The sequence below is a fragment of the Cavia porcellus genome, unplaced genomic scaffold (assembly GCF_034190915.1).
Source record: "Cavia porcellus strain 051 isolate PalLab524CR breed Dunkin Hartley unplaced genomic scaffold, mCavPor4.1 scaffold_6, whole genome shotgun sequence".
Taxonomy (NCBI): domain Eukaryota; kingdom Metazoa; phylum Chordata; class Mammalia; order Rodentia; family Caviidae; genus Cavia; species Cavia porcellus.
Window position 1 is genome coordinate 3,650,479 of NW_026947489.1, and position 23,803 is coordinate 3,674,281.

Below are 23,803 nucleotides of genomic sequence, written 5' to 3' on the forward strand. Positions count from 1 at the left end.
ACTTTCCTGATTCTTTCAAACTGTTTCCCTTGTCAGAAGTATGCACCTGGAGTCTTTTTCTTAAGAGTTTCTTAGTCCATTTGTCTGGAGAAGTCCTTTCCTGGCAGGTTCTCTGGGACCTTAATTTTGGTTTTCAGGCCATCCCTAGATTTGGCCTTTGTGTAGCTTTGCCAATGTGAGGAGGCACATCAGACCTGTCTCATGTACCTGGTGTGCCAGATCATCATCACAAAGACTGGTGCTCTTCATGCTTAAATGCAGAAAGAGACACTCCTATGTGGGAAATGTGCTGTCTACTAAGGGTTTCCTTTTCTATGATGCTTCTCAGAAGTGTCAAGGCGAGTCTCACCTATTTCTCAGGTAATTTCTGCTCTTCTGCAGCCGATGGCTCACGTCAGCTGTTTCGTCTATTGTTACTGCTAAAGCTGTGCTGCATAACAAACAATCCGAAAGCCCCAGGGCACGGAATGAAAGTGCTCACCGCCAGTGGGTGTGTCCGGCTGATCACTGGGCACCTGGTGACCCCGGCTGGCTCGCTCACAGGCGGGTGTGAGTTCTCCTTGGCTCACTGGAGTAGATGCCGATCAGATGAGCAGGGTCCTGAAGCCTGCTACTCTTCCACTCTTTTCCTAGCATACTCGTCATGCTTTCCTCACAGTGCAGGCAAAAGAAGAGAAGAGAGACACTCATGTCTTTGGGGTCCAAGTTTAGGACTGCCGACTGTTCCTTTTGCCAGTGTCAGAGGAATCAAGTCCCAAACATGGCCTGCAGTTAGAGACAGGGAAACCACATTTCTCATGAGACAGACTACAAATGGCATGCCGAGGAGAGCGGATCTTGGGAAGGGGAAGGCATGGGCTTCCTCCAGTGAGCTTCTCTGCAGCGCCTCGAGGAGCCCCCTTAGCAGAGCCCTCAGACCGTTCTGTAAATGAGTTTGTAAAACAAAGCCAACATCGAGACGACTGCAGTGTTGGCAGATTTCTCCATCATCTCCAAAAAGATGCTTGATCTGAATTGTTTGACTTAGGGGCTTCATCCCAGCATTCACTTTCCTAATCTGCAAAGAATGAGAGCTGCCTCCACCCCAGCACGCTGGTTTCTGGAGAATGAGGAACAAAGATGAGTCCGAGATGCTGTAGGGCAGGTGCAGGGTCCTGACTGGTTTCCCACAAAGCAGCAGCCTCCCTGCGGTGCTGTCCTGGCTGCAGGTACAACTCTTGCCCAGAGTTCTCGAACACTTAGATGCCCTGAGTGCAAGCAAGAAGTGAACTGTTTCGAGGACCAGTTAGTGTAACAAGGTTGTGATCAGAGAGCCCCGGGTAACCAGAGGCACATTTTACCATGTTCCTCACTACAGCTAATACCATAAAGATCTTGGGTGTTGACGTAGAATTTGTTGTGCAGGATTTAGTTATTCAGTTATTTAATTCTGCGGGATTGTATTCTGAAAATAAGAATTTAATTCTTCTGCATAAGAATTTACAGAAGAGTGAGGTGTGGTAGTGCACACCTGTAACCCCACCACACTCAGAGGCTGAGCCAGAGGATAGCGAGTTCAAACCCATTACGGGTAACTCAGTGAGACCCTGCCATCAAATAAAGCATTTAAAAAGGGCTCGGTATGTTGCTCAAGGTGAAGATGTGGATTCAATTTTCAGTCCTGGGGAGAGAAAATCTTAAAAATTCACGGAAGACACTTGACCATTAAAGCAGCAAGTCCTCGCCCAAGCTTCTTGATCAGGCCCCATGGAGGTGCATCTTTTAGGAGATTAGTAACTGCACAGGACCAGGGCTGCCACTGGGAATGCCTAGCAGAGGACAGGTGCCATGGTTGACCCTTACATTTGTGGGCTTAAAGCCAAGAAGGACTAAGCCGCCTCCTGCTTTTTCCACATTTTGCTGGAGACCAGCACTTTGTGAGCGTGTGACTGGTCCCTGAATCTCCAAGGTTGTTCGTTCAGTGAGTACTTGTGGGGTACTTGCCACGTGTTGCACCATTTGAGCCCTGGAGGAAAAGGCTGTGGAAAAGAGAGTCCCAGCCCTGCTGTCACAGTTCAAATAAGCGCAGGAAAGGGGCCAGCAAGTCAGAGAACGGGTGGTGCTCCTCTCTGGGGACGGTGCTGCCTGTAATGAAAGCCCTGAAATGGGCCAAGGAGAGGAGAGGAGAGTTAACAGGGAGCAGGAGCCTGTAGCTCCGGAGCCTCTGAGAATGACAGTCTGGGACCTTCCATTCCAGTGATCACCAGGGACATCAGAATGAACACTCTCGTTGGACATTTTACTCTTTCCTCTCCACAATCTACCATAAATTGAAGGAATCCACGCAGAAGGGTGTGTTGTGTGCATTGCTCGGTTCATCATAGTTCTGGATTTCAGGCTCTGTCCATAGCCAGCCTTTCTCTGTGACACCAGCAGGGACTCTTTTTGTGCTGAGGTCACAGGCTGACATTTCAGACAGATGTTGTGGCAGCAAACACATCCTTCACCAGCCAACAGTGACAGGTCCACAGCGGTTCCCACAGAGGAGTCTAGAGAGAAATCTGTGTTTGTGCAGTGACAAACTGGCCTTATTGTGATTCTTAAATTGGTGGATATTTTAAAATAGAAGTGCTCGTGCTGAAATGTGTTCCACAGGCTTGACATAACGGAGGTGAGATCAAAACTCTCAACACCAAAAGCCACAGGTATGCACTGGCTTGACTCAGCCTTGCTGGTGTGCAGGGGGAATCATCAGGGATGGTTCATGGGCAGAGAACCACCAGGCATCTCATGGTAGGAACTTATACCCCTGGAGTGTGTCATCCTTAGACCATTCTGGGTTATTCTTTGCTCCTCAGACCTTAACTCTTAAACATGCCTTGGGTATTAGACTATTCATAAGGATGAGATGACTCATTAGCTGTTCTGGAAGGGTGAGACACAGGAGTAAGTGTCACAGCAGTTACTGAAGAAACAGTATGTAGAACATAGATTTTCCTTATTTACTTATATTTTCTCATAATAGAACAAGAACATTATTGATACACATGCAGCTGACCCACGTGCCCATGTGTACTCATCATCATCCTCTCTATCATCTCTCACCTGTCCAAACTTCATTTTGAAACAAGGGCCCCACTTGTCTTTAAGGGTTGCATGTGCTTTGTTCTTTTTAAGGTAAAAAGAGATGTCAAAGGCAGAGTGTGGAATTCAGTCTTCCTCTGCCTGAGTGCTGTGTCTGCCTTCGAGGGGCGATGTGAATGTGTCCAAGCTATTTATTCTTTCTCAGCCTTGTTTGCTCATGGGAATTCTGTGAAGAATGCTCCATCCCTGGTGCGGTTTTGTAAGATTTTAGATGTGTGTGGAAGCGTGGGGTACTGAGCAGGCACTGAAGCCGGGCGTGCAGTGCAGATGCCACCAGTGACTGTCCTGGCCGGAAAGGTGATAACGCAGCACCACCCCAGTAGTGCTGTTCCGTCATGGCTCTGTACTTCTCTGTCTCTGTCTATCTGTCTGTCCATCTCTCTGTTGGTATCTTTGGTTGAATGTTTTTGTTTTTTCTTTTAGCCTTCTCAAATATGCATGTCTTTAAAGAAAAGACACAGAGATTGTCCCCAGTTTTTTCCTACCCTGTGGCCACATCTCTTCCTGGTTTTCCATCATAAGCCTATGCAGCCACAGAGACTCTAAACACTGCTGACTCTTAGTCAAAAAACAGAAAAGAAGCACCTGAAAGAGAGTCCACTGAGGCGTGGTACTGCAGGGGCCTGGATCAGTCATGCTGGATCCCAGCCGGTCGGGTTTGTCACTGTCACTTAGAGTTGAGGGTGGAGTTGTCAGAGCACAGAGTGCTCTGGAGAGGGCTCGGTGCCGGTTACATGGAACGTGTGTGTGTGAGGTGCAGGGTCACAGGACTTGAGCCCAGTTGCGGGTGCTGTGGCTTGTCTGCCTCTGGAACAGTCTCTGTTCACTTTCCCTCTGCAGTCTGTAAATTCCTCCACCTTTCTCTGATCTCTGCCAAGCCTCAGGCTTAGAATTTCACTCCTCTCACTCAGAAAGGCTGCTGTCTATGCTGCATGAGTTTGGTCAGCTTGGACAAGGGTTTCGTGCTTCAGCGAATGACCGAGTGCACAGAGCCCCTGTTACGGTCTCTGTTTCTGCTTCCACATTTTACCCTTCTCTTGCCTTTCTGCCGTGATGGCCCACAGACCCTGTTCTTTCTCCTGATTGTCCCCTGTGTGTCACCTCCTGGAGGATGAGGGGGCTTTTGTGTCTCTTCATCCTGGAAGGACCGTCTCCATGTTTTATCCAAAAGGATAGAAAAAAGGGTTCGGACTTCTGGCCCATGTTACACCAAAATGAGGTGTATTTGCTGTTCTTCATAAAAAGTCATAATTCCAGCGGAATTTTATTCTAATTTTGGCTTTAAGATATTTTGTGGGGATGTTCTGTGAAAAAACGTGACACAATTTGAATGTGTGAGGTTAGGATTTCAGCTGGCTAGCAAGTAAGATGCTGCAGAAAAACAGACCAAAGAGCCATGTGTTGATTCTGATCATGCAGTGCAGCGACTTCTTGATTCTAGGACAATCCTGGGTGTGGTGACTTTTGGAAAGAACACGCTGGCACCATTGGGCAAGCCATACACAGTCTGTCACATGGGCACCTGCATACAATTCATAGACAAAAATTTTGCATTGGCCCTTGTTTTCTGAGTATGTGGACAGTTTCCTTACTGATTCTTTCAACTCTGAGAATGATAAACCTTTTCTCAGCATGGTTTCTAACCAGATGCTAACAGGAGGATATGCCTTACGCCAGTGTTCCCTGAGAACCTTCATTTAGGTAACATGTGACACATCCTCCAAAGGTAGCGTGAGCCTGGGCTTCAGCCTGGGGTGCGTCCCTGCGAACAGCACTGGCTCACACTGCCTTGGTGACACTGGACTTCGGGAAAGATGGGACCGGCAGGGAGGTGGGGTTGGTGCTGACTCTGGGAAACTCAGGAGAAAGCACTTCTACTGCTCCATCCTTAGGACTGACCTCACGTGCCTCACATATTTCCCGAGTGAGGGCCTTGGCCTGCTGCTCCCCGGGACAGGAGCACACAGGAGCACGGTGGGCAGCTGCTGCGGCTTCTTCCCCCGCCCACTCAGCATTTCCTCTGCTTGTGTTAGGTTCTTTCTCATCCTTTCCTCTCCTTTTTTTTTTTTTTTTTTTTTTTTTTTTTTTTGTCTTTTTCCTTTTTATCGGTACCGGGGATCGAACTCACGACTGCCTGCTTGCAAGGCAGGCGCTTATGCCGCTGAGCTAAATCCCCAGACCCCTCCTCTCCAGTTTTAAAACTGCAGCATCTCGAGCCCGTGAAGCATGGCCTGGTGTGCGGCCACTTTCACTCTTACCTTTGAGTCTATTTTCATGAACAAGAAGCCCTTTAGCTCTGCTCTGCCTTTAGCTCTGACCATCTCATAGATCTCCGGCCACCTGTCCTCGATTCATGGCCCCAACCCAGTGCAATCAGCTTTTATAGTGATATTCCACAGAAATGCCCTATGTGAAATGGGGAAGTCCATTTATTGTGCTTTCAACAGCGACTTTTAATGGGCTGGTTTCCCTCAGACAAGGCCATGGCATAGCAGGAAGTGAATCAGTTTCTGGAAGTGTTGTTTCCCAGTGTATGGTTGGTTTGCCCATTGCTTGGGGGATTTAACTATCTTTGGTCCATAATCTAAATTCTTTCCATGGCTTTATTTGGCCCCAAGGGAAGTTAACTCATGCAGTTTTGATGCAGAATCAATAACACAGAAGCAAAGCATTCTCTTTGAACAAGATAGATGGTCACATGGTGAAAAGCCCTAGGGTATTAGAATCCAGCCTACAGACAACTATGATAGAACAAGAACCAGCCAAAGCTTGGTTCAGAGCTCCCAAGTGAGGCTTGTGGCATGGTGCTACTTAGCACTCCACATTTGGTTGTCTCTATGGAGAACCAAAGAACTCAGCTTTAACAAAACATTAGTTCCGTCTGCACTAGAAAGGTAAGAAATTCAGTAGACCAGGAGACCAAGCAAAACTTGAAGATAAGAGCTTCCTTAGAAACCCTTGGTTCTCCAACATCAACAAGCCTGGAATAATTTCATAGGATTCAAAGTTTGGGTTACAACAGGTATCTATTGTATACCATATTGAAATTTCCAAGGGAAAAGACTTTAAGTGTTCTCACTGTGGTGGGTTCATGTTACAACAATATAGAAATCCAGGCAGCCAAATTGATAAATTTGGAATTTATTAACTGAGTTTAGGACCACTTGTATACAGACCCCCACCCCTAGTTCAGGATCCAAATAAGTGGCCCGGAACTGGAAAGTTACAGAGTTTTTAAAACGGAGAATCACAAGAGACATCCTGTTGCAAACAATTTAGCTAGAATCTTTCATTAATTTTCAGTTGACACCTGTATCCTGCTTCTTTTGTTGAGCAGGTTAATTTTTCTCCTGTAGGTACAGCTCATTCTGCTTTCCTCATGGGACTTGTACCCTGAGTAATTTTCCATTTTCCTGAATACAGGGCACTAGTTAAATTCAAGGCATAAGATGGCATCAGTTATGCCAAGCTACAACACTCACCATAAAAAATTATGTGAAATAGTGCCTATAATCTACCTGCTCCTCAATGTATTTGTATTCCAAGACATTATATTTATAATATTCTTTTTGCTTTGCTTTTTGAGACAGCCTCACTAGGCCATTCAGGCTGACCTTATACTGTGGTAATCCTCCTGCCTCAGCCTCCCAGGGGTTGAGATTATAAGCATGTGCCCACCACACCCAGCTTCTGTTTCACAGTGTGTGTTGGCCAGTGTACCTTGGAGGGCGGGGTGCTGTGTGGGGAGCGCTGGTGGTCTGTGTAGAAGCAGCTTCCCCGAGGTGCCCCTCAGCCCGCCCTGACCTCTCCCCCGCTCTGTGTTGCAGGATCACCACCACAGCAGCGTGCATGATGGACCTCAGGAGGTACCCGCTGGATGAGCAGAACTGCACTCTGGAAATCGAAAGCTGTGTGTATCTGTGTCTGCATTTCTTTTTCTTCACTCTATGTTTTAGTTCTTGTTATTTAGCAGCTTTTCCAAGGCCTTGAGAATGTTCTCAGCACACATTTTTAACTGTCTTAAAAGTTAGACGTTTAACTCCTGCTTGTAAATTTCAGTTTCATAACAGAGGGAGGGCAGGGCGAGAGGAGGGATGTTTAGACAGAGATGGACAAAGAAAGGAGAGAGGAGAGGAAGAAATAGAAAGAACTAGAAACACAGGGAAAGAGAGACAGTGACAGAGAGACAGTAAAAGGGGTTCTTCATTGTGATCTGACTAAGAGCCCCTCCCCCGGGCTGAGACACGGGAAAACACGCTCCCTCCCAGTGCATTTGGCAAGAGGAGGCCAACGCTGGGTGCAATTCTGTTCAATACCTTTCTTTTTTTTATTTAAAGAAAAAAACAAAACAAGACAAAGCAAGACAGTAAAAGGCTACAAGTAATACAGAATTTCAAGAGAAAAATTATACAGTAAGAATTCACTAGTACATAGATTACATATTGTCATCTCAGAAACAGCTGTCCAGGTTACAAAATTAAAGCATACCAAGTGGACATTAATACAGGGAGATAATTCTGTTCAATATCTTTCATCGCACACGGGCGGCTGCTCTGCTGGGACCTTGGATATACGGTGGGGGGGAGGGACTCATTTTCCCTCAGGACCTCAGCTTAACAAGCAGGCCGAGCTGCATCTGGTCAGTTTCTTCCACTTGAGGATATTCAGATGCTTGATTGATAACTTGGTGTTGAGTACTTATCCAGGAGGACAAGAGCCCAGTCTAGACCAGCTAAGAAGCAGATGTGCCTTCCGCTCCCTGAGCCACACCTAAAGGCGCGCAGGGTGCTGTGGCCAGTTTTGTTGTAATGCCGACCCATTGCAGACGGCCTTACTTTTGGCCAGTGGGGCTCAGGCCTGTCAGTGTCCATCCTGAAGTTCTAGTAGCGGGTGACCTTGCTTCTGCGACGTCACCCGATGCAGTGGTGAGGACATGGCCGTGCATGTGCGTAGAGACAGATGGCACGGTGGGTGGCTGGTGCTGGCTGGAGCCCGAGCGTGCTGTTCTGTCTCTTCCACACCGTGGTGTCACTGTCTTGTTTGCTGGGCACTGGCTTCCAGAGAAGAGGTCTGTAAACTCAGGTCAAGGGACGCATGACTGAATCATCTGGGGACATTCACCACAGACAGCACAGGGCTCCGGGAAAGACAATGACTTTCCAATGGACGATCCTGGGGTCCAGGTGGAGTAAATTCCTAGGCCATGGGGCACAGCTCCAATGAGACAATGAGAGTTTCAGGATTGCAAATTCAGGGTCTAAGTAAGGAAACCGCGTCTGTTTCAGCTGCCAGGACACATGGCAGCTTCTGAGAGGGTAGCTTCTATCGATGTGAGATGCATGCTGTGGAGGACAGGAAGCAGAAGGTCTCCAGTACAATGAGGCCCTCCCCCTGCACATAATCCATGCTTCTTGTGCACAGAAAAGGGCATTCTCCTGGTTATCTGTGGTCTCAGTCTTCACATCTGTGTATTGGGAGTGAAAAATAAAGCAGTGTGGTTATATTTCCTATATGGGGGCAAATTTGTTGCTCCAGGAATTTATCCAGAAAATGCTCACTGGATTTCAATTCTATACAGACACTTCCTTTTTGCTTTTGTTTTTGGGTGTCAAAGCCAGGGCTCTATACATATTAAGAATGAGCTGTACCACTGAGCTACCATCCCAGCTCCTGTGCAGCCACTAGGGTAAGTACAAGGACTATAGAGAAGCCAGGCAAAATAAAATACACACTTCTGCATGGAGATTCGGCTCCAGAAAGGGCAGCAAACAGCCCAGAAGTGAATAATGACAGGCGGTTTAAAGAAAATAAAGCCCGTTAGAAGAGCTGTGGGAGACTGCCGGCTTGCTGGGAGGTGGGCTCTCAGGGAAGGCTTCACTTGTTTGGATGATAAGGTAGGCAGGAATGAGTCCAAGGAATATCTGGAGTTGGCTTTGCAGGAAGCACCTTGAGCTGGTCTGAGCCGTAGGAGGAGACCAGTGAGGCTGGGCTGCTGCGTGAGGGACAGGCAGCACAAGTGCACGGGCCAGTTCCACAGGTTCACGAGGTCCTTGGAAGGACTGGTCTCTTGTTTTGCCAACTGAACTGGGGCACATTGAGGGTTTCACACCTAGGCATGCTAAGGCACGTATTTTATTAACGATCGTCAGGGCTTCCAGGCAAGAGTGGGTGGTGAGGGGAAGGGACACAGAGAACACAGTAGATGCAGGCACCGTGGTTTGTGCAGTCAGGAGAGCCATGGGGCTGAGGAGATGGCATCGACTGTGGAGCATCATCCTGTGGCTTGGCCCCTTTGTTTACTGCCAAATATTTTTGAGTGTCTATCTTTTTGTTAGATTTTCTCAAATGTAAAAATCTGTTATAGCAAAGACATGTCTTCAGATTTTAATCTATCTTAAAGGGTTGACCTAAGGCTCTGAGGAGACCCCTGGTCCTTACAGATAACATGGTCTTTATTGTCCAGGTTATTCATTCTCAGGAAGCACTGGATTGATTCCCAAGTGAGCTTGGGCACTGTGCCTGGAGCTGGCTTTGCAGGTGCAGTCTGGCTGACGACTACTCCTTTTTCTGATAGCATCAGGGGTCCCAGTCCCTCGGGGTGAGGAGTGTCCCAAAGAAAGGCCTTTCTCAGAGTGGCACCCTCACAGTCCGAAGGAACCCACAAAATCCTCAGAACATACTAGGACACCACTACTTTCGTTTTGAGAGCTGTGTGACCGACTGTCGGTTGGTTAATTTCTCCCTGTCTTGCAACATATTGGTAGCTCTTGGGAAGAGCGGCCCTTCCAGATTCTTCCTATCTGTGTCCTCCTCTCTTCTTCCCGCTATGCCTGTCCTTGCTGTTAAAATGTGTTTTAAATTCACTCCTGCGTGATGTCCAGACCAATTCTAAGGTTGACCTTTACAAACCAAGCTCTGATCCAAGCCCTCTGTGGCCCCATCTTGTTACTTTTTGAGATCAAACCAGTACAACTCACAGAGCATGAGTAATGCTAGAATGTGGGTGAATTAGTTCTCTGAAGATGCTTCACATAGATGAGCACATTCCTCATCCAAACTAACTTCCAATTTAGTAAAGTTTTTCCAGCTGTGCATTTTTATCGAATGACAATGCCTCACGTCTACTGCGTCTGGGCTTCTCTCTCCTGGTAGATGGCTACACCACAGATGACATTGAGTTTTACTGGCGTGGCGGGGACAAGGCTGTCACCGGAGTGGAAAGAATTGAGCTCCCGCAGTTCTCCATTGTGGAGCACCGACTGGTCTCGAGAAATGTCGTCTTTGCCACAGGTGAGTTGGGTGTCCACTCACAGTTTCATCCGGGCACAGATGGACAGGCATGGTGGTTTCTCTGTGAAATGGGAGGCTGCTCACAGAGGCACTGTCATCCGTAATTCACTGCCATACCAACCGTTTCTTCCATGTCCGAAGGGGCCCAATAAGTTGGGGTGGATAGGAAGTTCTTCCTAGCATGGCACACTTTCTGGCATGTGTTATGAAAGTCAAAAGAATGAGCATGGATCTGAGCAGCCAGTATTCCATAACGTCCTTGGGCAGACAAGAGGCACTCAATGGGCTCACGGCAGGGTGGAGGGGAGGGAAGACTAGGGAGCTGGGTGTTCTCCTCCCGGAGTGGGCTCCAGCTGGAGGTCCGCCTTGATGGCCGGGCATACGGATATGATAGTTAGCCTTGCCCTTTAAACACGGCCACTTTCTGATAGCATCCTGTGATGCCCTGGCCTGGGCTTTCTGTCATTCTTGCTTCAGCTATTAAAAAGGTAAGGCAGTGTCTTCTGCTCTTCTGCCTGTCCTTTCTGAGGACAAAATTTACAAAATCACAGCTGTGTGCACTGGATGATGCGCAGTGCTTTCTTGGTAGCTTTGTCTTACTGAACGCTGTGCCTGCCCGGTAGGTCAAACACTGATTGAAAGAGCTGTGTGAATCTAAGGCACCGCCAAGCCCACAGGCTTGGGGTGACAGCGCCAAGAGAAGCCAGAGCTGCTTTCCCCTGGAGCAGTTCCTGGGAGGACCTGGCCCTGGCCCTGGCCTGGGCGATATGCACAGAGCTGGCAGTCTGCTCCCGCTCCTGGAGACTGAGGGCTCCTGACCCTCAGCCCTTGCTTCCCTTCTCGCCAGCCAGCTTTGTCACTGGGTGCCACTTTTTCTAAGAAACCTTTCTGACTGCTCTACCCAGAAGAGCTGCCGGGCTGTGTCTGGAGATGCTCCGCATATTCACACCGCCTCAGGAGGGCACTGTCCTGGTCCTTGTCCCCTCCTCGCCATTGTCTGATACTATGGCAGTTGTCCCTGAGTGGGTGGACACTGTGTCATCAGCATTGCCCCTCTCCACTCCCGCCTCTGAGAGTCAGTCAATGCACATAAGAAGTGGAGACAAAACTCAGCCAGGCCCATTTCCATGCGGTGCTGTTTTATCCTCTGTGCCCAAGGGGTCCTGAAGTTGCCCCTCAGCCTCTGTAGGGGTGAGGTGTTCCCCTCATAGGTGGTGAGAGATGGTAGGCAGTGACGCTCAGCATTACAGAATAGTGTCCTCAAGCAAGAAAACTGCCCCGAGATGCATCGAATAAGGGACTTGCATATGTAAACCTGGGTGTAATCTGTTCCATGCTGCAAGCATTGTGACTCAAAGGTCTGCCCAGAACACAGGGCTCGCATCCTCCAGGCAGGGCCATGCCTTTCTGATTTTGTCCAGAATGTGACAGTTCTGGCCGCCGGAATATTGGCACAGAATATTAATTCGTATTCACTCAACTTCATCAGAAAGTGTACAGAGGAGCTTGGGCAGGGCTTGACTCCCTGGCATTGTGTAGCTGCTGAGACTGGCCTTTCTGGACCCACCACCGCTCTCTACCGGGCATCTCTGTCTTTCAAGTGGGTGTACAGTAGAGCACATGTAATGACTGGCCAGAGCCACGTGTACACGGCAGTGGGAGGGGAGAGTTTAAGCTCTTTATATACCCACTGAGCCATCGGGATGTAATATCATGTCTTTCTTCTGTGTATCCTGGACCTGAGTCTGCCAGGAATACATGAGATTTCCCAACCCTCACATGTAGACCCTCCTAGTCTTGGAAGAGCTTGGCCTTTAAAATCATTCTAAGGTCCCATACAGGAAGAAATGGCATGGACTTCATCACCGTAACATGTTAAAATTAAATCTTGTGCTTGTATTTTTCCTTTCCACAAGTGTCCCGGATTAGATTTGGATCAGTCAGCGGGACTGGGGATATGCTGGCCTAAGGAGGAGTGGCCAGCACAGGGATGAGGAGGGACCAGGCTGGGTGGACAGTGACTATGTGTGGCTTTGATCGGGCTGTTGATGGGCAGTCACTGCCCCTGAGTCTGCAGGGTAGTTGGTGGAAGATGGACGCCAGGGCATGTGGCCTGCCAGATTTCAGGGGAGACCTATTCTCAGAGCCAAAGAAGGGAGCTTTTGTGCCCTGCCCCAATCACCCTCATCCTCGAGGGGTCCTCTGAGGACCTGTAGATGGCCCTCACTATGAGGACAGTAGCCCCGACCCAGGTGGTAGGCTATGGTGCTGAACACCGTACAGAGGAGAGTGGTGACTCCCCACTCAGCCCTGGCACATGGCACTTGGCATGGAAGGACCAGGACTTGTCCCATGTGACTTCTCACTGGCCCTGCTTGGTCTCAAGACTTTCCAGTGACTTCCTGGCATCTGTCACCTACGTGAGGTTAGCAGGAATTAAACCACAGTAGGAGAGCTCCCTGTGATCTATTCAAGAGGTGACATGGACAGACAAGGGCTGTGGCCCAGTGTTAGAGCACTTGCCTGGCATGTGCGGGTCCTGGGCTCAGCCCTCTGTACCAGGATACATAGAGAGGGTTTACGAATTGGATCTTAGGCTCAGACCTATACTGCTAGGTTAGCTAGCAGCATAATCCCATTGAGATTATTCTTCCTGTCTGCAAACAAAGATAAGCACAGCATCTATTTGAGAGGGCTGTTGGGAGCTTACAGGAGTTGGCTAAATGTTGGGCCTGGCACAGGGCTGGCTACATGTAGTGGGAACACTTTAACCATCATGATTGATGTGTGTGGGGCCTGGAAGGAGGAATATTTTGGAGACTGAAAATAGACTATGTAGTAGTTGATTAGAGCTTTGCATATAAAAAATAATCACATTTTTCTGGACTGTTGGATGTTAGGTAGCAGAAGCCTTACTGCTTGCTTGAAGGATTCTTAAGATCAGAGATTCTCGGGGTTTAATTAATACATACCCCAGGGTCCACTCCACTTATTATATAACTTGAAAGTGAATGGTTATTGAATTGAGAGAAGAAATCCAACCAGCATTACCAAGTATATACTCAAATGAATCTTTTCTGGAAACTAGATAATATGTAAGTGAATTATATTAAATACTCATATAGTTAATGCTCTGAAATATCACATGCTGAAGGAAAGTCTCCATAAAGCTTCTTTGGTCCTGGGTAGAAATTAAACATACCTTTGGTCAGGAGGTGAGAAGTGTGCTCTATAGCTGTGTTCTAACTCATGAAAGAACCAACTAAGTGAAATATTGTAGAAAATAATTACTCAGTTCCAAAAAAGATTCAGCAAATAAATGTCTTTTGGAGAAATTGTTTCAGCTGGTTTAGAACTCCAGAAAAAGTGATGCAGGACTGCATTACTGTAAACTCAGCTACAATGATGCATGCTATCTTGTAATTTTGTAGCATTTGAAAACCTTTGAAACAGATTTATTCGCTAATGTACCTGGGAGACTGAGAGTTGACAACTCCAGTCACTTAGAGCTTAAGGAAGTGAAGGGCTGGGAACGTAGAGTGGTAGAGGCCTTGCCTAGCAAGTATGAGGTCCCGAGCTCCATTCCAAGTCCCTCAGTAAAACATTATAAAATAGGGATAATGCTTTGACTAAACTTACAAAGCAAAACTAGAACAGTGAAGACAGACATTGATTCCCAAGGCTGCTGATTCACAGGAGCCCCTGGTATATTTTTTTTAATAAAGATTTCCCAAACTAGGCTTCGTAAGGTTTTAAGATTTAAGATTGCACACATTCATGTTATAAAGGTTCCCACCTAAAGCACAGATATGTAAACTGTAACAGGAAATGCTGAAAGCTGCAACTCTGATGTGGCGAGCAGTGACCTCAGTGTCTGGATGTCTGCGCGCCAGCGTCTCCCTCCTCTGTGGTCCTGTGTTAGGGTGTAGGTGAGCTGGGCTGTTGTACAGGTTTCCAAAACCTGACACCAGGATTATACGGCCGTGGAGCCTGACTCTGGGCCTGGAGTCTCTTAATCCATGGTAGCCATCTATAGCCACGCCTGGGCCCTAGCTGTGGCCTGGCGCCTCACCTGCCGCGTGGGTCCCTAACCTCATCGTCTCTGCTTCAGTTTAGGGTAGGACGCCTGCATTTTAGCTGTCCCCATTAATCCCCGTCCTTTCTGTAGTTGTTCACTTCTGCGTTCTATTTCTCAGCTTTGGCTCCTATTTGATATAGTTTCTCTTTTTTTCTTCTTCTCCTCATGCTTCTCCTCCTTCTCTTCCTCCTCCTTTTTCTTTGTATCCCAATGTAGTGCATTCTCAGTGATCAGTTTAAGTACAGACCTTTCTGCTCACTCTTCCTCGAGCTTCTCTGCTGGTTCTCTTTCCTTTGGGAAACTTTGAGTTGTATCTGGCATCACTTCTTTTTCACCCATCATGTATTATTGCTCTCACACCGATGTAAATCACGTATTCTATAAAGCTCTTTTCAGTGAAACTGGGATTACTTTAGATCTTTGAAATTCTTTTGATTAAAACTTGAAAAGGTGATTGGCTTTCTATATAAACTTTAGAAATACTGCAAGATTTCACTTTCCAAAATATTAAGCATTATCAATTAAAATTCTGACTTGAACATGTCTCTCAGAAGAATATTTAATAAATCAAACACTGTGTCATTTCTGATGAGTGAAATTACAAGCAATGATTGAAGCAGGAATCTCACTGAAAGAAGTCTTCCTCACCGTTTTATCTGATTTCTGTTTAGTTAGACATGGTGACTGTGTCTGTTACTAAAACACTTGAGGTGTGTCCAATAAGTATTTACTTAATGTCTTTAAACAGTCTGATTTCAGGTGATCAAAAGAAATGTGAGAACTTAAATTGTCAAATTTCTTTTTTTTTTTTTGTCTTTTTCCTTTTTATTGGTACCAGGAATCGAATTCACGACTGCCTGCTTGCAAGGCAGGCGCTTACGCCGCTGAGCTAAATCCCCAGCCCCTAAATTGTCAAATTTCAATTTCTAGGCTTTCTAATAGACTCCAATTCATTAATGTAATTCTTGTAATCCTTAAAATTTTTCTCATATTTTAAAAAACACTTTTATAAAGGAGTGTTGTAACTTCAGTGGCAATCCTGACTTTTCTGTATGTGCACATACAAAGCTGTTAAAAATAAATATGAAAAACGAAGTGAGTAATCAGTAAATTTCAGTCGTGTCACCACCAGCGGCGAGAAGAGGCGCGACCACGCGGGACTCCCTGGGACCCCTCCCTGCTTTCCCACATAACACTGTCCTAGGCCTGCAGTCAGTTTTGCCTGACTTGGACCTCCCTCGCGGTGTGATAGCGTTTGGTGGCTGTGGACTCTTCTTAACCTCGTTTCATAAAGCCATCTGTGTCGCTGTGTTGCGTTCTCCATCTGTGCTGGACGACTGTGCAGACCAGCGGCCACTCGCCTGTCCACTCTGCCGCTTAGGCACGCGTGACAGTAATGCTGCCATGAGCAGCCCTGTGCCTGTCTCTCTGTGAACGCGTTCACAGAAGTGTGTCTCCAAAATGGAACTGCAAATGTGCAGACTTAATCGGACATGCCAGACTTTTCCACAGGGATGGTGTCCAGCTGCACTTGACCCCGCCGTGCCTGTGGGCCCCTTGGCCTCCCACCCTCGCCTACCCCTGGGGTGGAAGTTTTCTGCTGGGAGCGAGGTGCTGTCGTGTGAGTTAGCTTCCACTGTACAGATGAGTCGGTTTCCTGCTGGCCTGTCTGGAGATCTGCTTTTGTGAATTGCTATGCTGATCTCTTCATCAATTTCTTACTAATTTTTGGAGTTCTTTATGTATTCAATATGCAAGCGTATTACAGTTCACATGTGTTACAAGAACATGCTTTTTAGGTGTCCGTGTTCTCCCAGGAACTTATTTTTGGGACTGGTGTGCAGTTCATGTCAGTTTTTGGCTTTTGTCCGAGCATGGTTGCTGTGTAGACTGCACCCCGTGGCCCGCCGGGGGTATGTGTGTGTCCGCACTGGCCCGCTCTGCGCCTCAGGCTCGTTTATTCCTCTCTGCACCTCGGTGCTCTATGCTGCCCACTCCACAGATGGCCTTCCTCTTCCTTTGCATTTATTCTGCTTATTCTGGGCTGGGATGTTTTTAGTGCCTTTCATTTTCCTATCAATTTCATAGCCAGATCATTATTTCTTATTTTAAAATGGCTTGGCTTTTTATTAGTTCATTTAGTGAAAAGTGACATCATTACAATTCTTCCAACTGGTGTCTACTCGTTTATTTAGGGTTTTAATTTGTCTTTACCATTTTATGTTTATCTGTGGGGAGACCTTGCACATCTTTCCGAAATTCCCTACAGGTTTGACGTTTTCTGATGCTGCAAATATTTTACACGTAATTTCTATGAACCTAGCTTATTCCCTATTTATAAGAAAATAGCATTTTCTGTTGAATGACCTGGCTGATGCACTTCTTGCTTTGAGTCACTCGCTCGCGTCAGGATCTTTATTCTTGCAGTGTCAACCGCTTACCGTTTTTGGTTGGTGCTGTACTTGCTGGCACGGGTGTGCCACGGCGCTGCCCGCGTCTCCGCGTGGAGCTGGTGCACCTGTGTGACGCTTCTGTGTCCGTTTCCTCCCCTTCCCTCTGCTCGCTTCCACCCTCCATCTCAAGACCTGCCTCCCACTTCAGTTTGCTTTGCTTTTGTTCTCTAGTTATACTTTGGCTTCCCCTATAATAGTAAGTCACGTGGCCCTGACGCTTGTGTGGCCCGAACCGCCTCCTCTGTCCCCCGGTGACCATCGGTGTGCATGACACTGTGTCTGTCTGTGCTTCAGACCACACCAGTGTTAAACCAGCTCTTCACTACGTATAATTATCTGCTGCTTTCTTTTCTTTTTTGCCTTTGTCTACAAATCTCTTCCTGTGACAATTTTCCTTCTACCTAAAGAACACTTCAGCGATGCTTTGTTAATGCATATTTCCTAGTAATGAATTTCCTGTAATTGTTAGAAATGTATATATGTATACAGATTTCATTTTATGAAAATATCCACATTTAGTTTATTATATATACATATATATTTATTTCTGAAAATCGATATCATTTTTTCTTGTAGGTTAAATTTGTTGGTGATAAAAATTCACATGATTTTCTTTCTCCATTTGAGATAACTGTTTCATTGTCTTTGCTGCCTGTTGTGTCTATTGAGAAGCTATTTTCAGGGCTAATTGGCACTAATTTGTTGGTGGTACTGAGGATTAAACCCAGAGCCCTCTCACAGAACTACATCCTCGGCTCTATTTCATTTTATTTTTAGACGAGTTTTGCTGTCACTAAATTTCCCAGGCTGCGCTCCAAAGTAGCACCCTTCTGTCTCAGCCTCCCAGACTGTGGGATTACAGGTGTGCACCACAGTGCCCAGCTCTAATTGATGCTACTTTGAAAATAATGTTTTCTTCCTCTCTCAGATGTCTTCATAGCCTTTCTCTTGGGTTTTCTTTGACACTGTGGTGACCTCAGACATGGACTTCTCTGTAATTCCTTTTCTCCATGCTCCAGATCTTGACTCTGGCCGGGGTCTCCCAGCACCTTGACTCTCAGGAGCCATCATCTTTTCAAGCGTGACTTTCCCTTCATCTCTCTCCTCTTCTGTGATCCCAGTGTGCACCTTGATCCGTCTCCCTTTCCCGCCTCTTCACTTCACTCTCTGCTCACACTTGCTGTGCACGTCTTCTCCTGACTTATCCTGCAGAGGAGCTCAGGGAAGCAGAAAGCACTGTTAGCAGTCCCCAGTGAGTTTGTCCTCTCTCTGGGACTCAGGTAAAGCTGAGTGCAGATTCAGTCTTCACAGGCGCATGAATCCTTCAGTTTTGTGTCTGCGTTTTTAGCAAAATCTCTTTATAATGGTCAACCCAGGCTCTAGGGGTGTGGTGTGATACCTTTCTCTGTCTCCAGGGTCTGTCAGGCGTTCTGCTCAGCTTTTTATATTCTTCTAACACTGCATATGCCTGTGACCTCTCAGTTCCCCTTTTCTCCCAGATCTTGGTACAGAGCTTTACTGCTTTTTTTTTTCCTCTTCAGTAACTTCAAGCATATGTAAGTTTTTCCCATTTTCCCCAGTGATTTCCAGTACCTACTTCCATATCTGTAGGTTAAGCCAAGCAACGATCAGAAATATTTCGAAAAAAATACCATATCAACCCTGGATATGTACAGGCATCTGTTCTTGTTATCCCCTAAATAACACGTGTAGGAGCTGCTCACATAATTTTCACATGGCATTAGGTATTAAAATTTACTCTACATGACTTTAAGCCTGTGGAAGGATATGTGTATGTTCTGTGCAAAACCACACATTTTATGGAAGCAGGTCGAGTATCCGTGGACTTTGGTATATGGAACCAATCCTGCACAGATTCTGCAGGACGACTGGATGTGGATGACCTGTTCCACAGGACCAAAGACCACAGTTGGCCCTTCATCTCTCTTTTTAAGAAGAGTTTACAGTTACTTCAATATCTAATTCTCATTTACTTTGACAATTAAATATATGAGACTAAAAAAGGAGAAAATTTCAGAAATATTTTATGAAACATAAACCCATTAATTTTGTACTTTTCTAGTAACATTGTACAGACAAAGTATTTATCCAGCACAGTTGCAGGTTTTACAAGAATATACTTTAAAGCTCAAAGTCAGGAGAGCTGAGTGTTTGGTGCTAATGGCAATCAACTGTGAAAATGTGTGCAAAACACTGCAAAGGCAGATGGGTAAAAGGGCTGGGCCGAAGGAAATGCTGAGTTAAATTTACTTCAGCAAACGTACTGGGCTAAGCATCAGCGCCCTGCAGTGCTGCTGTGGAGGCAGAGGTCTCCTCACTGCGGTTCTGGCATCGGCTCTGCTCGCTTGTTCTGCAGACCAAAACAGTTAGCACTGGGCAGGGTTTGCCAAGTCAGTTTGACTTTTTAGTTTTCTTTGACCTGAAAGATTGGAATCTTTGCAAGACAGACAGAGCAGTTTATTTAATATTTCTTCCCTCTCTTCTCTCTTTTTTCTGGTGTACCTTTGGATAGAGATGAATTCTGACTTTGTTTCAGAGCGCTTTGGTCAACATTAGAAGGTAAAAAGACACATCCAACATGAATGAGCAAAGATGAGTGGCAGTTAGGAAGTGTGAAGGTTTTTATTCTTCAGAAGTCAACTTTTTTTTGCTGTGCAGAGCATTTCCTTTTTATTTGTTTACTGTAAGCGTCTGAGCCATGTGTGTAGCTGTAATGTCCACATTCCTTGTGTGCAGCTGTGCGTGCACAGGACTCATCTTAGATCCCTTTTATCCCCTTCCTTCCCTCCTTCCCCCTCCACCTATGCCCTGGTCCACTGATACTGTAAAAGAAAGTATTAGTACACATTTGCAATACAAAATGATTACACCCCTTGTTGGGAGTTTGCTTCTTTATTAGTGATGATGACAAATTATGAATTTTTAAAGTTCAGATGTCCCACTGTTAAAGTATGCACTTAAGTTCCCCTTTAGAAGTACTAAGCATGAGTACTAAACATGAGTGCAAACATAGTCACTTAAGCCTTGTGATCACACTATTACCCACTGGGCCTATTGATAAAGTCAGTATAGATATACAGAAGATATTGTTAAAAAGGAATATTCATTTATATCTTAATTATAATGCGTGTAACCTTACTTTCTGGAGACGTATTCCCATTCTCTGTCCCTTGGTCTCTTTCCTTAAGCCCCCTGGGAGCACTTCTGTTGTGCTTTTCAGCCAAGATCTTCCTGGAGTCTCTCAGGCCAAAATGGTAGCCTAGGCCAACCTGACTGCCTTGCAAAGGAAGCACTTTACCATCTTGACTCACTGCTGTGAAACCCCTCTCTTTTAGGAGCCCTCTGACATGGGTTTCTTACTATAGAAGCCAGATTTTATTTCAAAAATTCATTGCCCTACATTTTTTCTACAAAAAATAATTCCAATTCCACGTGTTCTTTCTTTTCTAATTCGTGGACTTTCTTTCCTTCCTGCATTTTTTCAGCATTTAACAAGGTGATCACTGATGAGAGTGAGGATAGTGGCAATAGTACGTTTAGTTCCAGGTTCTGTTACAGCAGAAGGTAGATGCTCAGTGAATACGGTAGCCTGGTGTAGTCCTGGCACCCAGAGCTTCTCGGGCTGTGGCGCGGGAGCCCCTGCATTGTCTGGATGGGGCAAAGGCGTGTGCATGTAGGTCAGCTCTCCGCAGTTGCTAAGCTATCAGCTCATTACTTCCCAGGTCTGTTGGAGTAGCTTTTATCATTCTACGGAGCTGGCTTGACACTCTCTCTGCACACTTGTATTTTTAATGAGTTACTAAAAAATGCTGATGCCTGTGGAGAGAGATGGGGATTCAGGCTGGTTTGGTGATCCAGAGTCTTGAGGTCAGCATCTTCACTGGATGGTTCTGGAAGGATACACTTGTGCTCTGGGGCTGTACCTTTGTCTGTTGGCTTGGTATCGACTTGAGGACAGGCTACATCTGCACTGGCACAAAGGCGATGGGCTTCTGTGTTTTTCTCTGGTGATTTTAAAGCTTCTGCTGCTTCCATGCAGGGCATGTATTTATGGAGCTGACCTACTGAGTGTCCACTTTAAAGTGTTAGCCAGTAGCTGGGAGCCTTTGGGAGTCCTCCCTGCAGATGAGGCATGTGTCATGGCATTCCAACTTGCCCTGTAAGGCCTTTGTCCAACAGAGCTATAAAAAGATGGCAGTGTTTCTCTAGGCTACCCATCATAAGCTAGAAAACTTTTCCTAGAGGAATAAATCGATTTCCAGATAATTCTTGAGTTTACTAACAATCCAGAATATCTCTCTGTCTCTCTGTCTCTCTCTGTCTCTCTCTCAAGGAATCTCATGGCTTTTCTGAATCTTTTACCATGAAAGCCCTCCTTCCCACTGTCTAGAGGAATCCTGTTCAGCAATAAAAGTCTCAGTCCACCTAGTGTGAAACCTTCCCTAAAATCTCTAAGTCGTGTGCCCCAGCATGTCTCCAATGTTGCATACACTTGAGTTTTATGCAGAGTGGTTCTGGGTGAGTCTCTCTGCATGAGTCTCTGCTTCGGACTAGAAGCTAGTCAAGAACTCTGGAGACTTTTGTATTCAACTTTGGATTTGCTCCCTTGCCCCTGCCCTCTGAATGAGGTGTGTGGGGCCTAAGTTAGATGTAAAACTATCCTGCTGCTTTGAAGTGGCACTTCCCTTCTAAAAATCCAGTGTTCTTGCTCAACGAAAACATAAGGAAGTGCTGAATTTCGTGTCCTTAGTTTTGTGGCAACTTTCTTGAGATGCACGTATTTCTGAAGTCAGGTGAATGTTCCCTTCTTAAAGGTCTCTAGTGACATCCTGCGGCTTTCTCTATTCAGTCGCGTCAGCGTCTTCCTAGGCCCTGGGGTGTGAGTTTCCTAGCAGAGTGCCAGTGGTATTTCACTGTGTGGGGTCAAGTCTGATAGTTTCTCTGTAGCTGTATTTCGGGAAACATAAAGACATTTGACTTGGGAAATGAGGAACATTGCAAATTTCATCACCATTCAGAAATATTTGCTGCTCTTTCCTGGGGAGGAATAAGACATTCTCTATCTGACCACAGGAGGGCTGCCCAGAAGACTCATCCTGGCCAATGAAATGTGGCAGGAAATGTGTGTGGCCTTTCCACCAACACTGTTGCTGACAGAGCTCAGGGGATCTGTAGCAAAGAAGAAAAAGAAATCTTTGTTGTAAACTATAGAGAGATGGAGGCTCTTTGGTACTGCAGCATAGTCCAACCTATAGCAAGCGATGGGCATAACTAGGGAGAGTGAGGCAGAGAGAGGGAGCACAACCCCTCGGCAAGGGCACCGGAGTCACAGTCCAGGAGTAAATCTTGAAGTTGCTTTGGTAAAGATATGAGGCCACCAGGAGATTTCAAACTAAGATTCAGTAAGTGTTGACTATTTTGTATATTAAACTCAATTAAAGAATCGAATCACTGCCCCTAGTTTTACCCATGTGGTCCATGGATACAGTGGCTTGAAGCCTGAGATGGTGAAGACTCTTTCCTTGGTAACGCAGCGTGTGAAAAATTCATTCTTTGCCCAAACTCTGCCTTGAAAGGCTTACTAAAGATGACCTTTCCTTGATGATAATAATAATAATTACACTTTTATTAGAAAGAAAGTAGGATAAGAAGGTGATCATCTACATTTGGAAGGAAAAAGGTGGGAGGATTACGGCAGGTGTGGTGCTAGCCTGATACCTCGGGATCTGGGTGAGGAAAAGCCGGGCTTAAAAACAGGCGGGAATCAACAGACGCAGCACACGTGGACCAGTGTTTTGAGGCAGATTCTCTGGCTACAAAGCAATATGCATAGCGCAGAGACATGGTGGAAAAGAAAACTGAGGTTGATTTGAGAAATCATGGTGAAACTAAAATGTCCAGGTGAAGACATTGGTGTGCGGGAGGCGAGGAGCCGTGAAGGGGCGGATGGGTAGGTTCTTGTTGTTAGCTCTCCCCAGCCTACAAACAAGTTTTTTAAAGTCACAAGGAGAAAAATGAAATGGTTAGATGTAGTAACATGCAAAAAGTTAAGCACCTGTATGTCTGCTACTTAAACCCATTCTAAGTTTTAAAGTAAGCAACTGAGAACATACTTGTAAGCAACAGAAGCAAGGTTTAGTACATAAAGTACTAAAATGGAAAGGTAAGGACTATAATAGGGAAGACAGAAAAATGAAGTAAGTTTGAGATAATTCACAAGATTAAATACAGAGGAAAATATATAGGTGATACTCAGTTAAATAAATGAATTGAAAAATGGATTATTTTCAAGAAAATTAGCAAAAGTGGTGTTGTATACCTTCTAACGTGTTCTAGGTACTTTTATAAGATGAAGACAGTGTACTTGGTATGATTCTCTTGCAAAATAATTTGACAGTAGACATAAAAGCCTTAAACACTGTCCTCATAAGTCATCTTTTGGCATAATTATTTGGAAAACATGCAACTAAATACAGCAAAAAAGTTCTGATAAATGGTATTTATAGTTCTATAAAAGTAGAAATGACATGTCTATAACACTCAAGAAATAGGATTAATAAACAATAGATTTCAATTATATATATAAATATTTGATGGGAAATTGGAAATAAATTAAAATTGAGTTTATACATAATTTGGTACAACTATGATGACAATGTTACATAAATTTGAACGGAGCCCCACAAAAGAAACTGTACCCCTGCACACAAGAAAAGATGGGAGGAAATCCCCCAGGCTGTCAGCTTTAATTGCTGTGTTTACCAGGTGATTTTCTTTTATATAATTCCAATTGAGAATGTGGTTGATAATAAAATAGAAAGCCAGGGGACAAAATTGC

At 45.6% G+C, this 23,803-nt stretch overlaps 1 protein-coding gene across 4 annotated transcripts in view; it reads left to right on the top strand.

Moving 5' to 3' along the window:
• Gabrb3 (gamma-aminobutyric acid type A receptor subunit beta3) overlaps window positions 1-23,803 on the top strand; it is a 236,249-nt gene that overhangs the window by 192,910 nt on the left and 19,536 nt on the right. For all 4 annotated transcript variants that reach the window (XM_063249825.1, XM_063249828.1, XM_063249826.1 and 1 more), the window contains 2 exons: window positions 6,951-7,033; window positions 10,276-10,413. In XM_063249825.1, coding sequence (XP_063105895.1) covers window positions 6,951-7,033; window positions 10,276-10,413 — 221 coding nt within the window. The remainder of the gene's footprint in view (window positions 1-6,950; window positions 7,034-10,275; window positions 10,414-23,803) is intronic.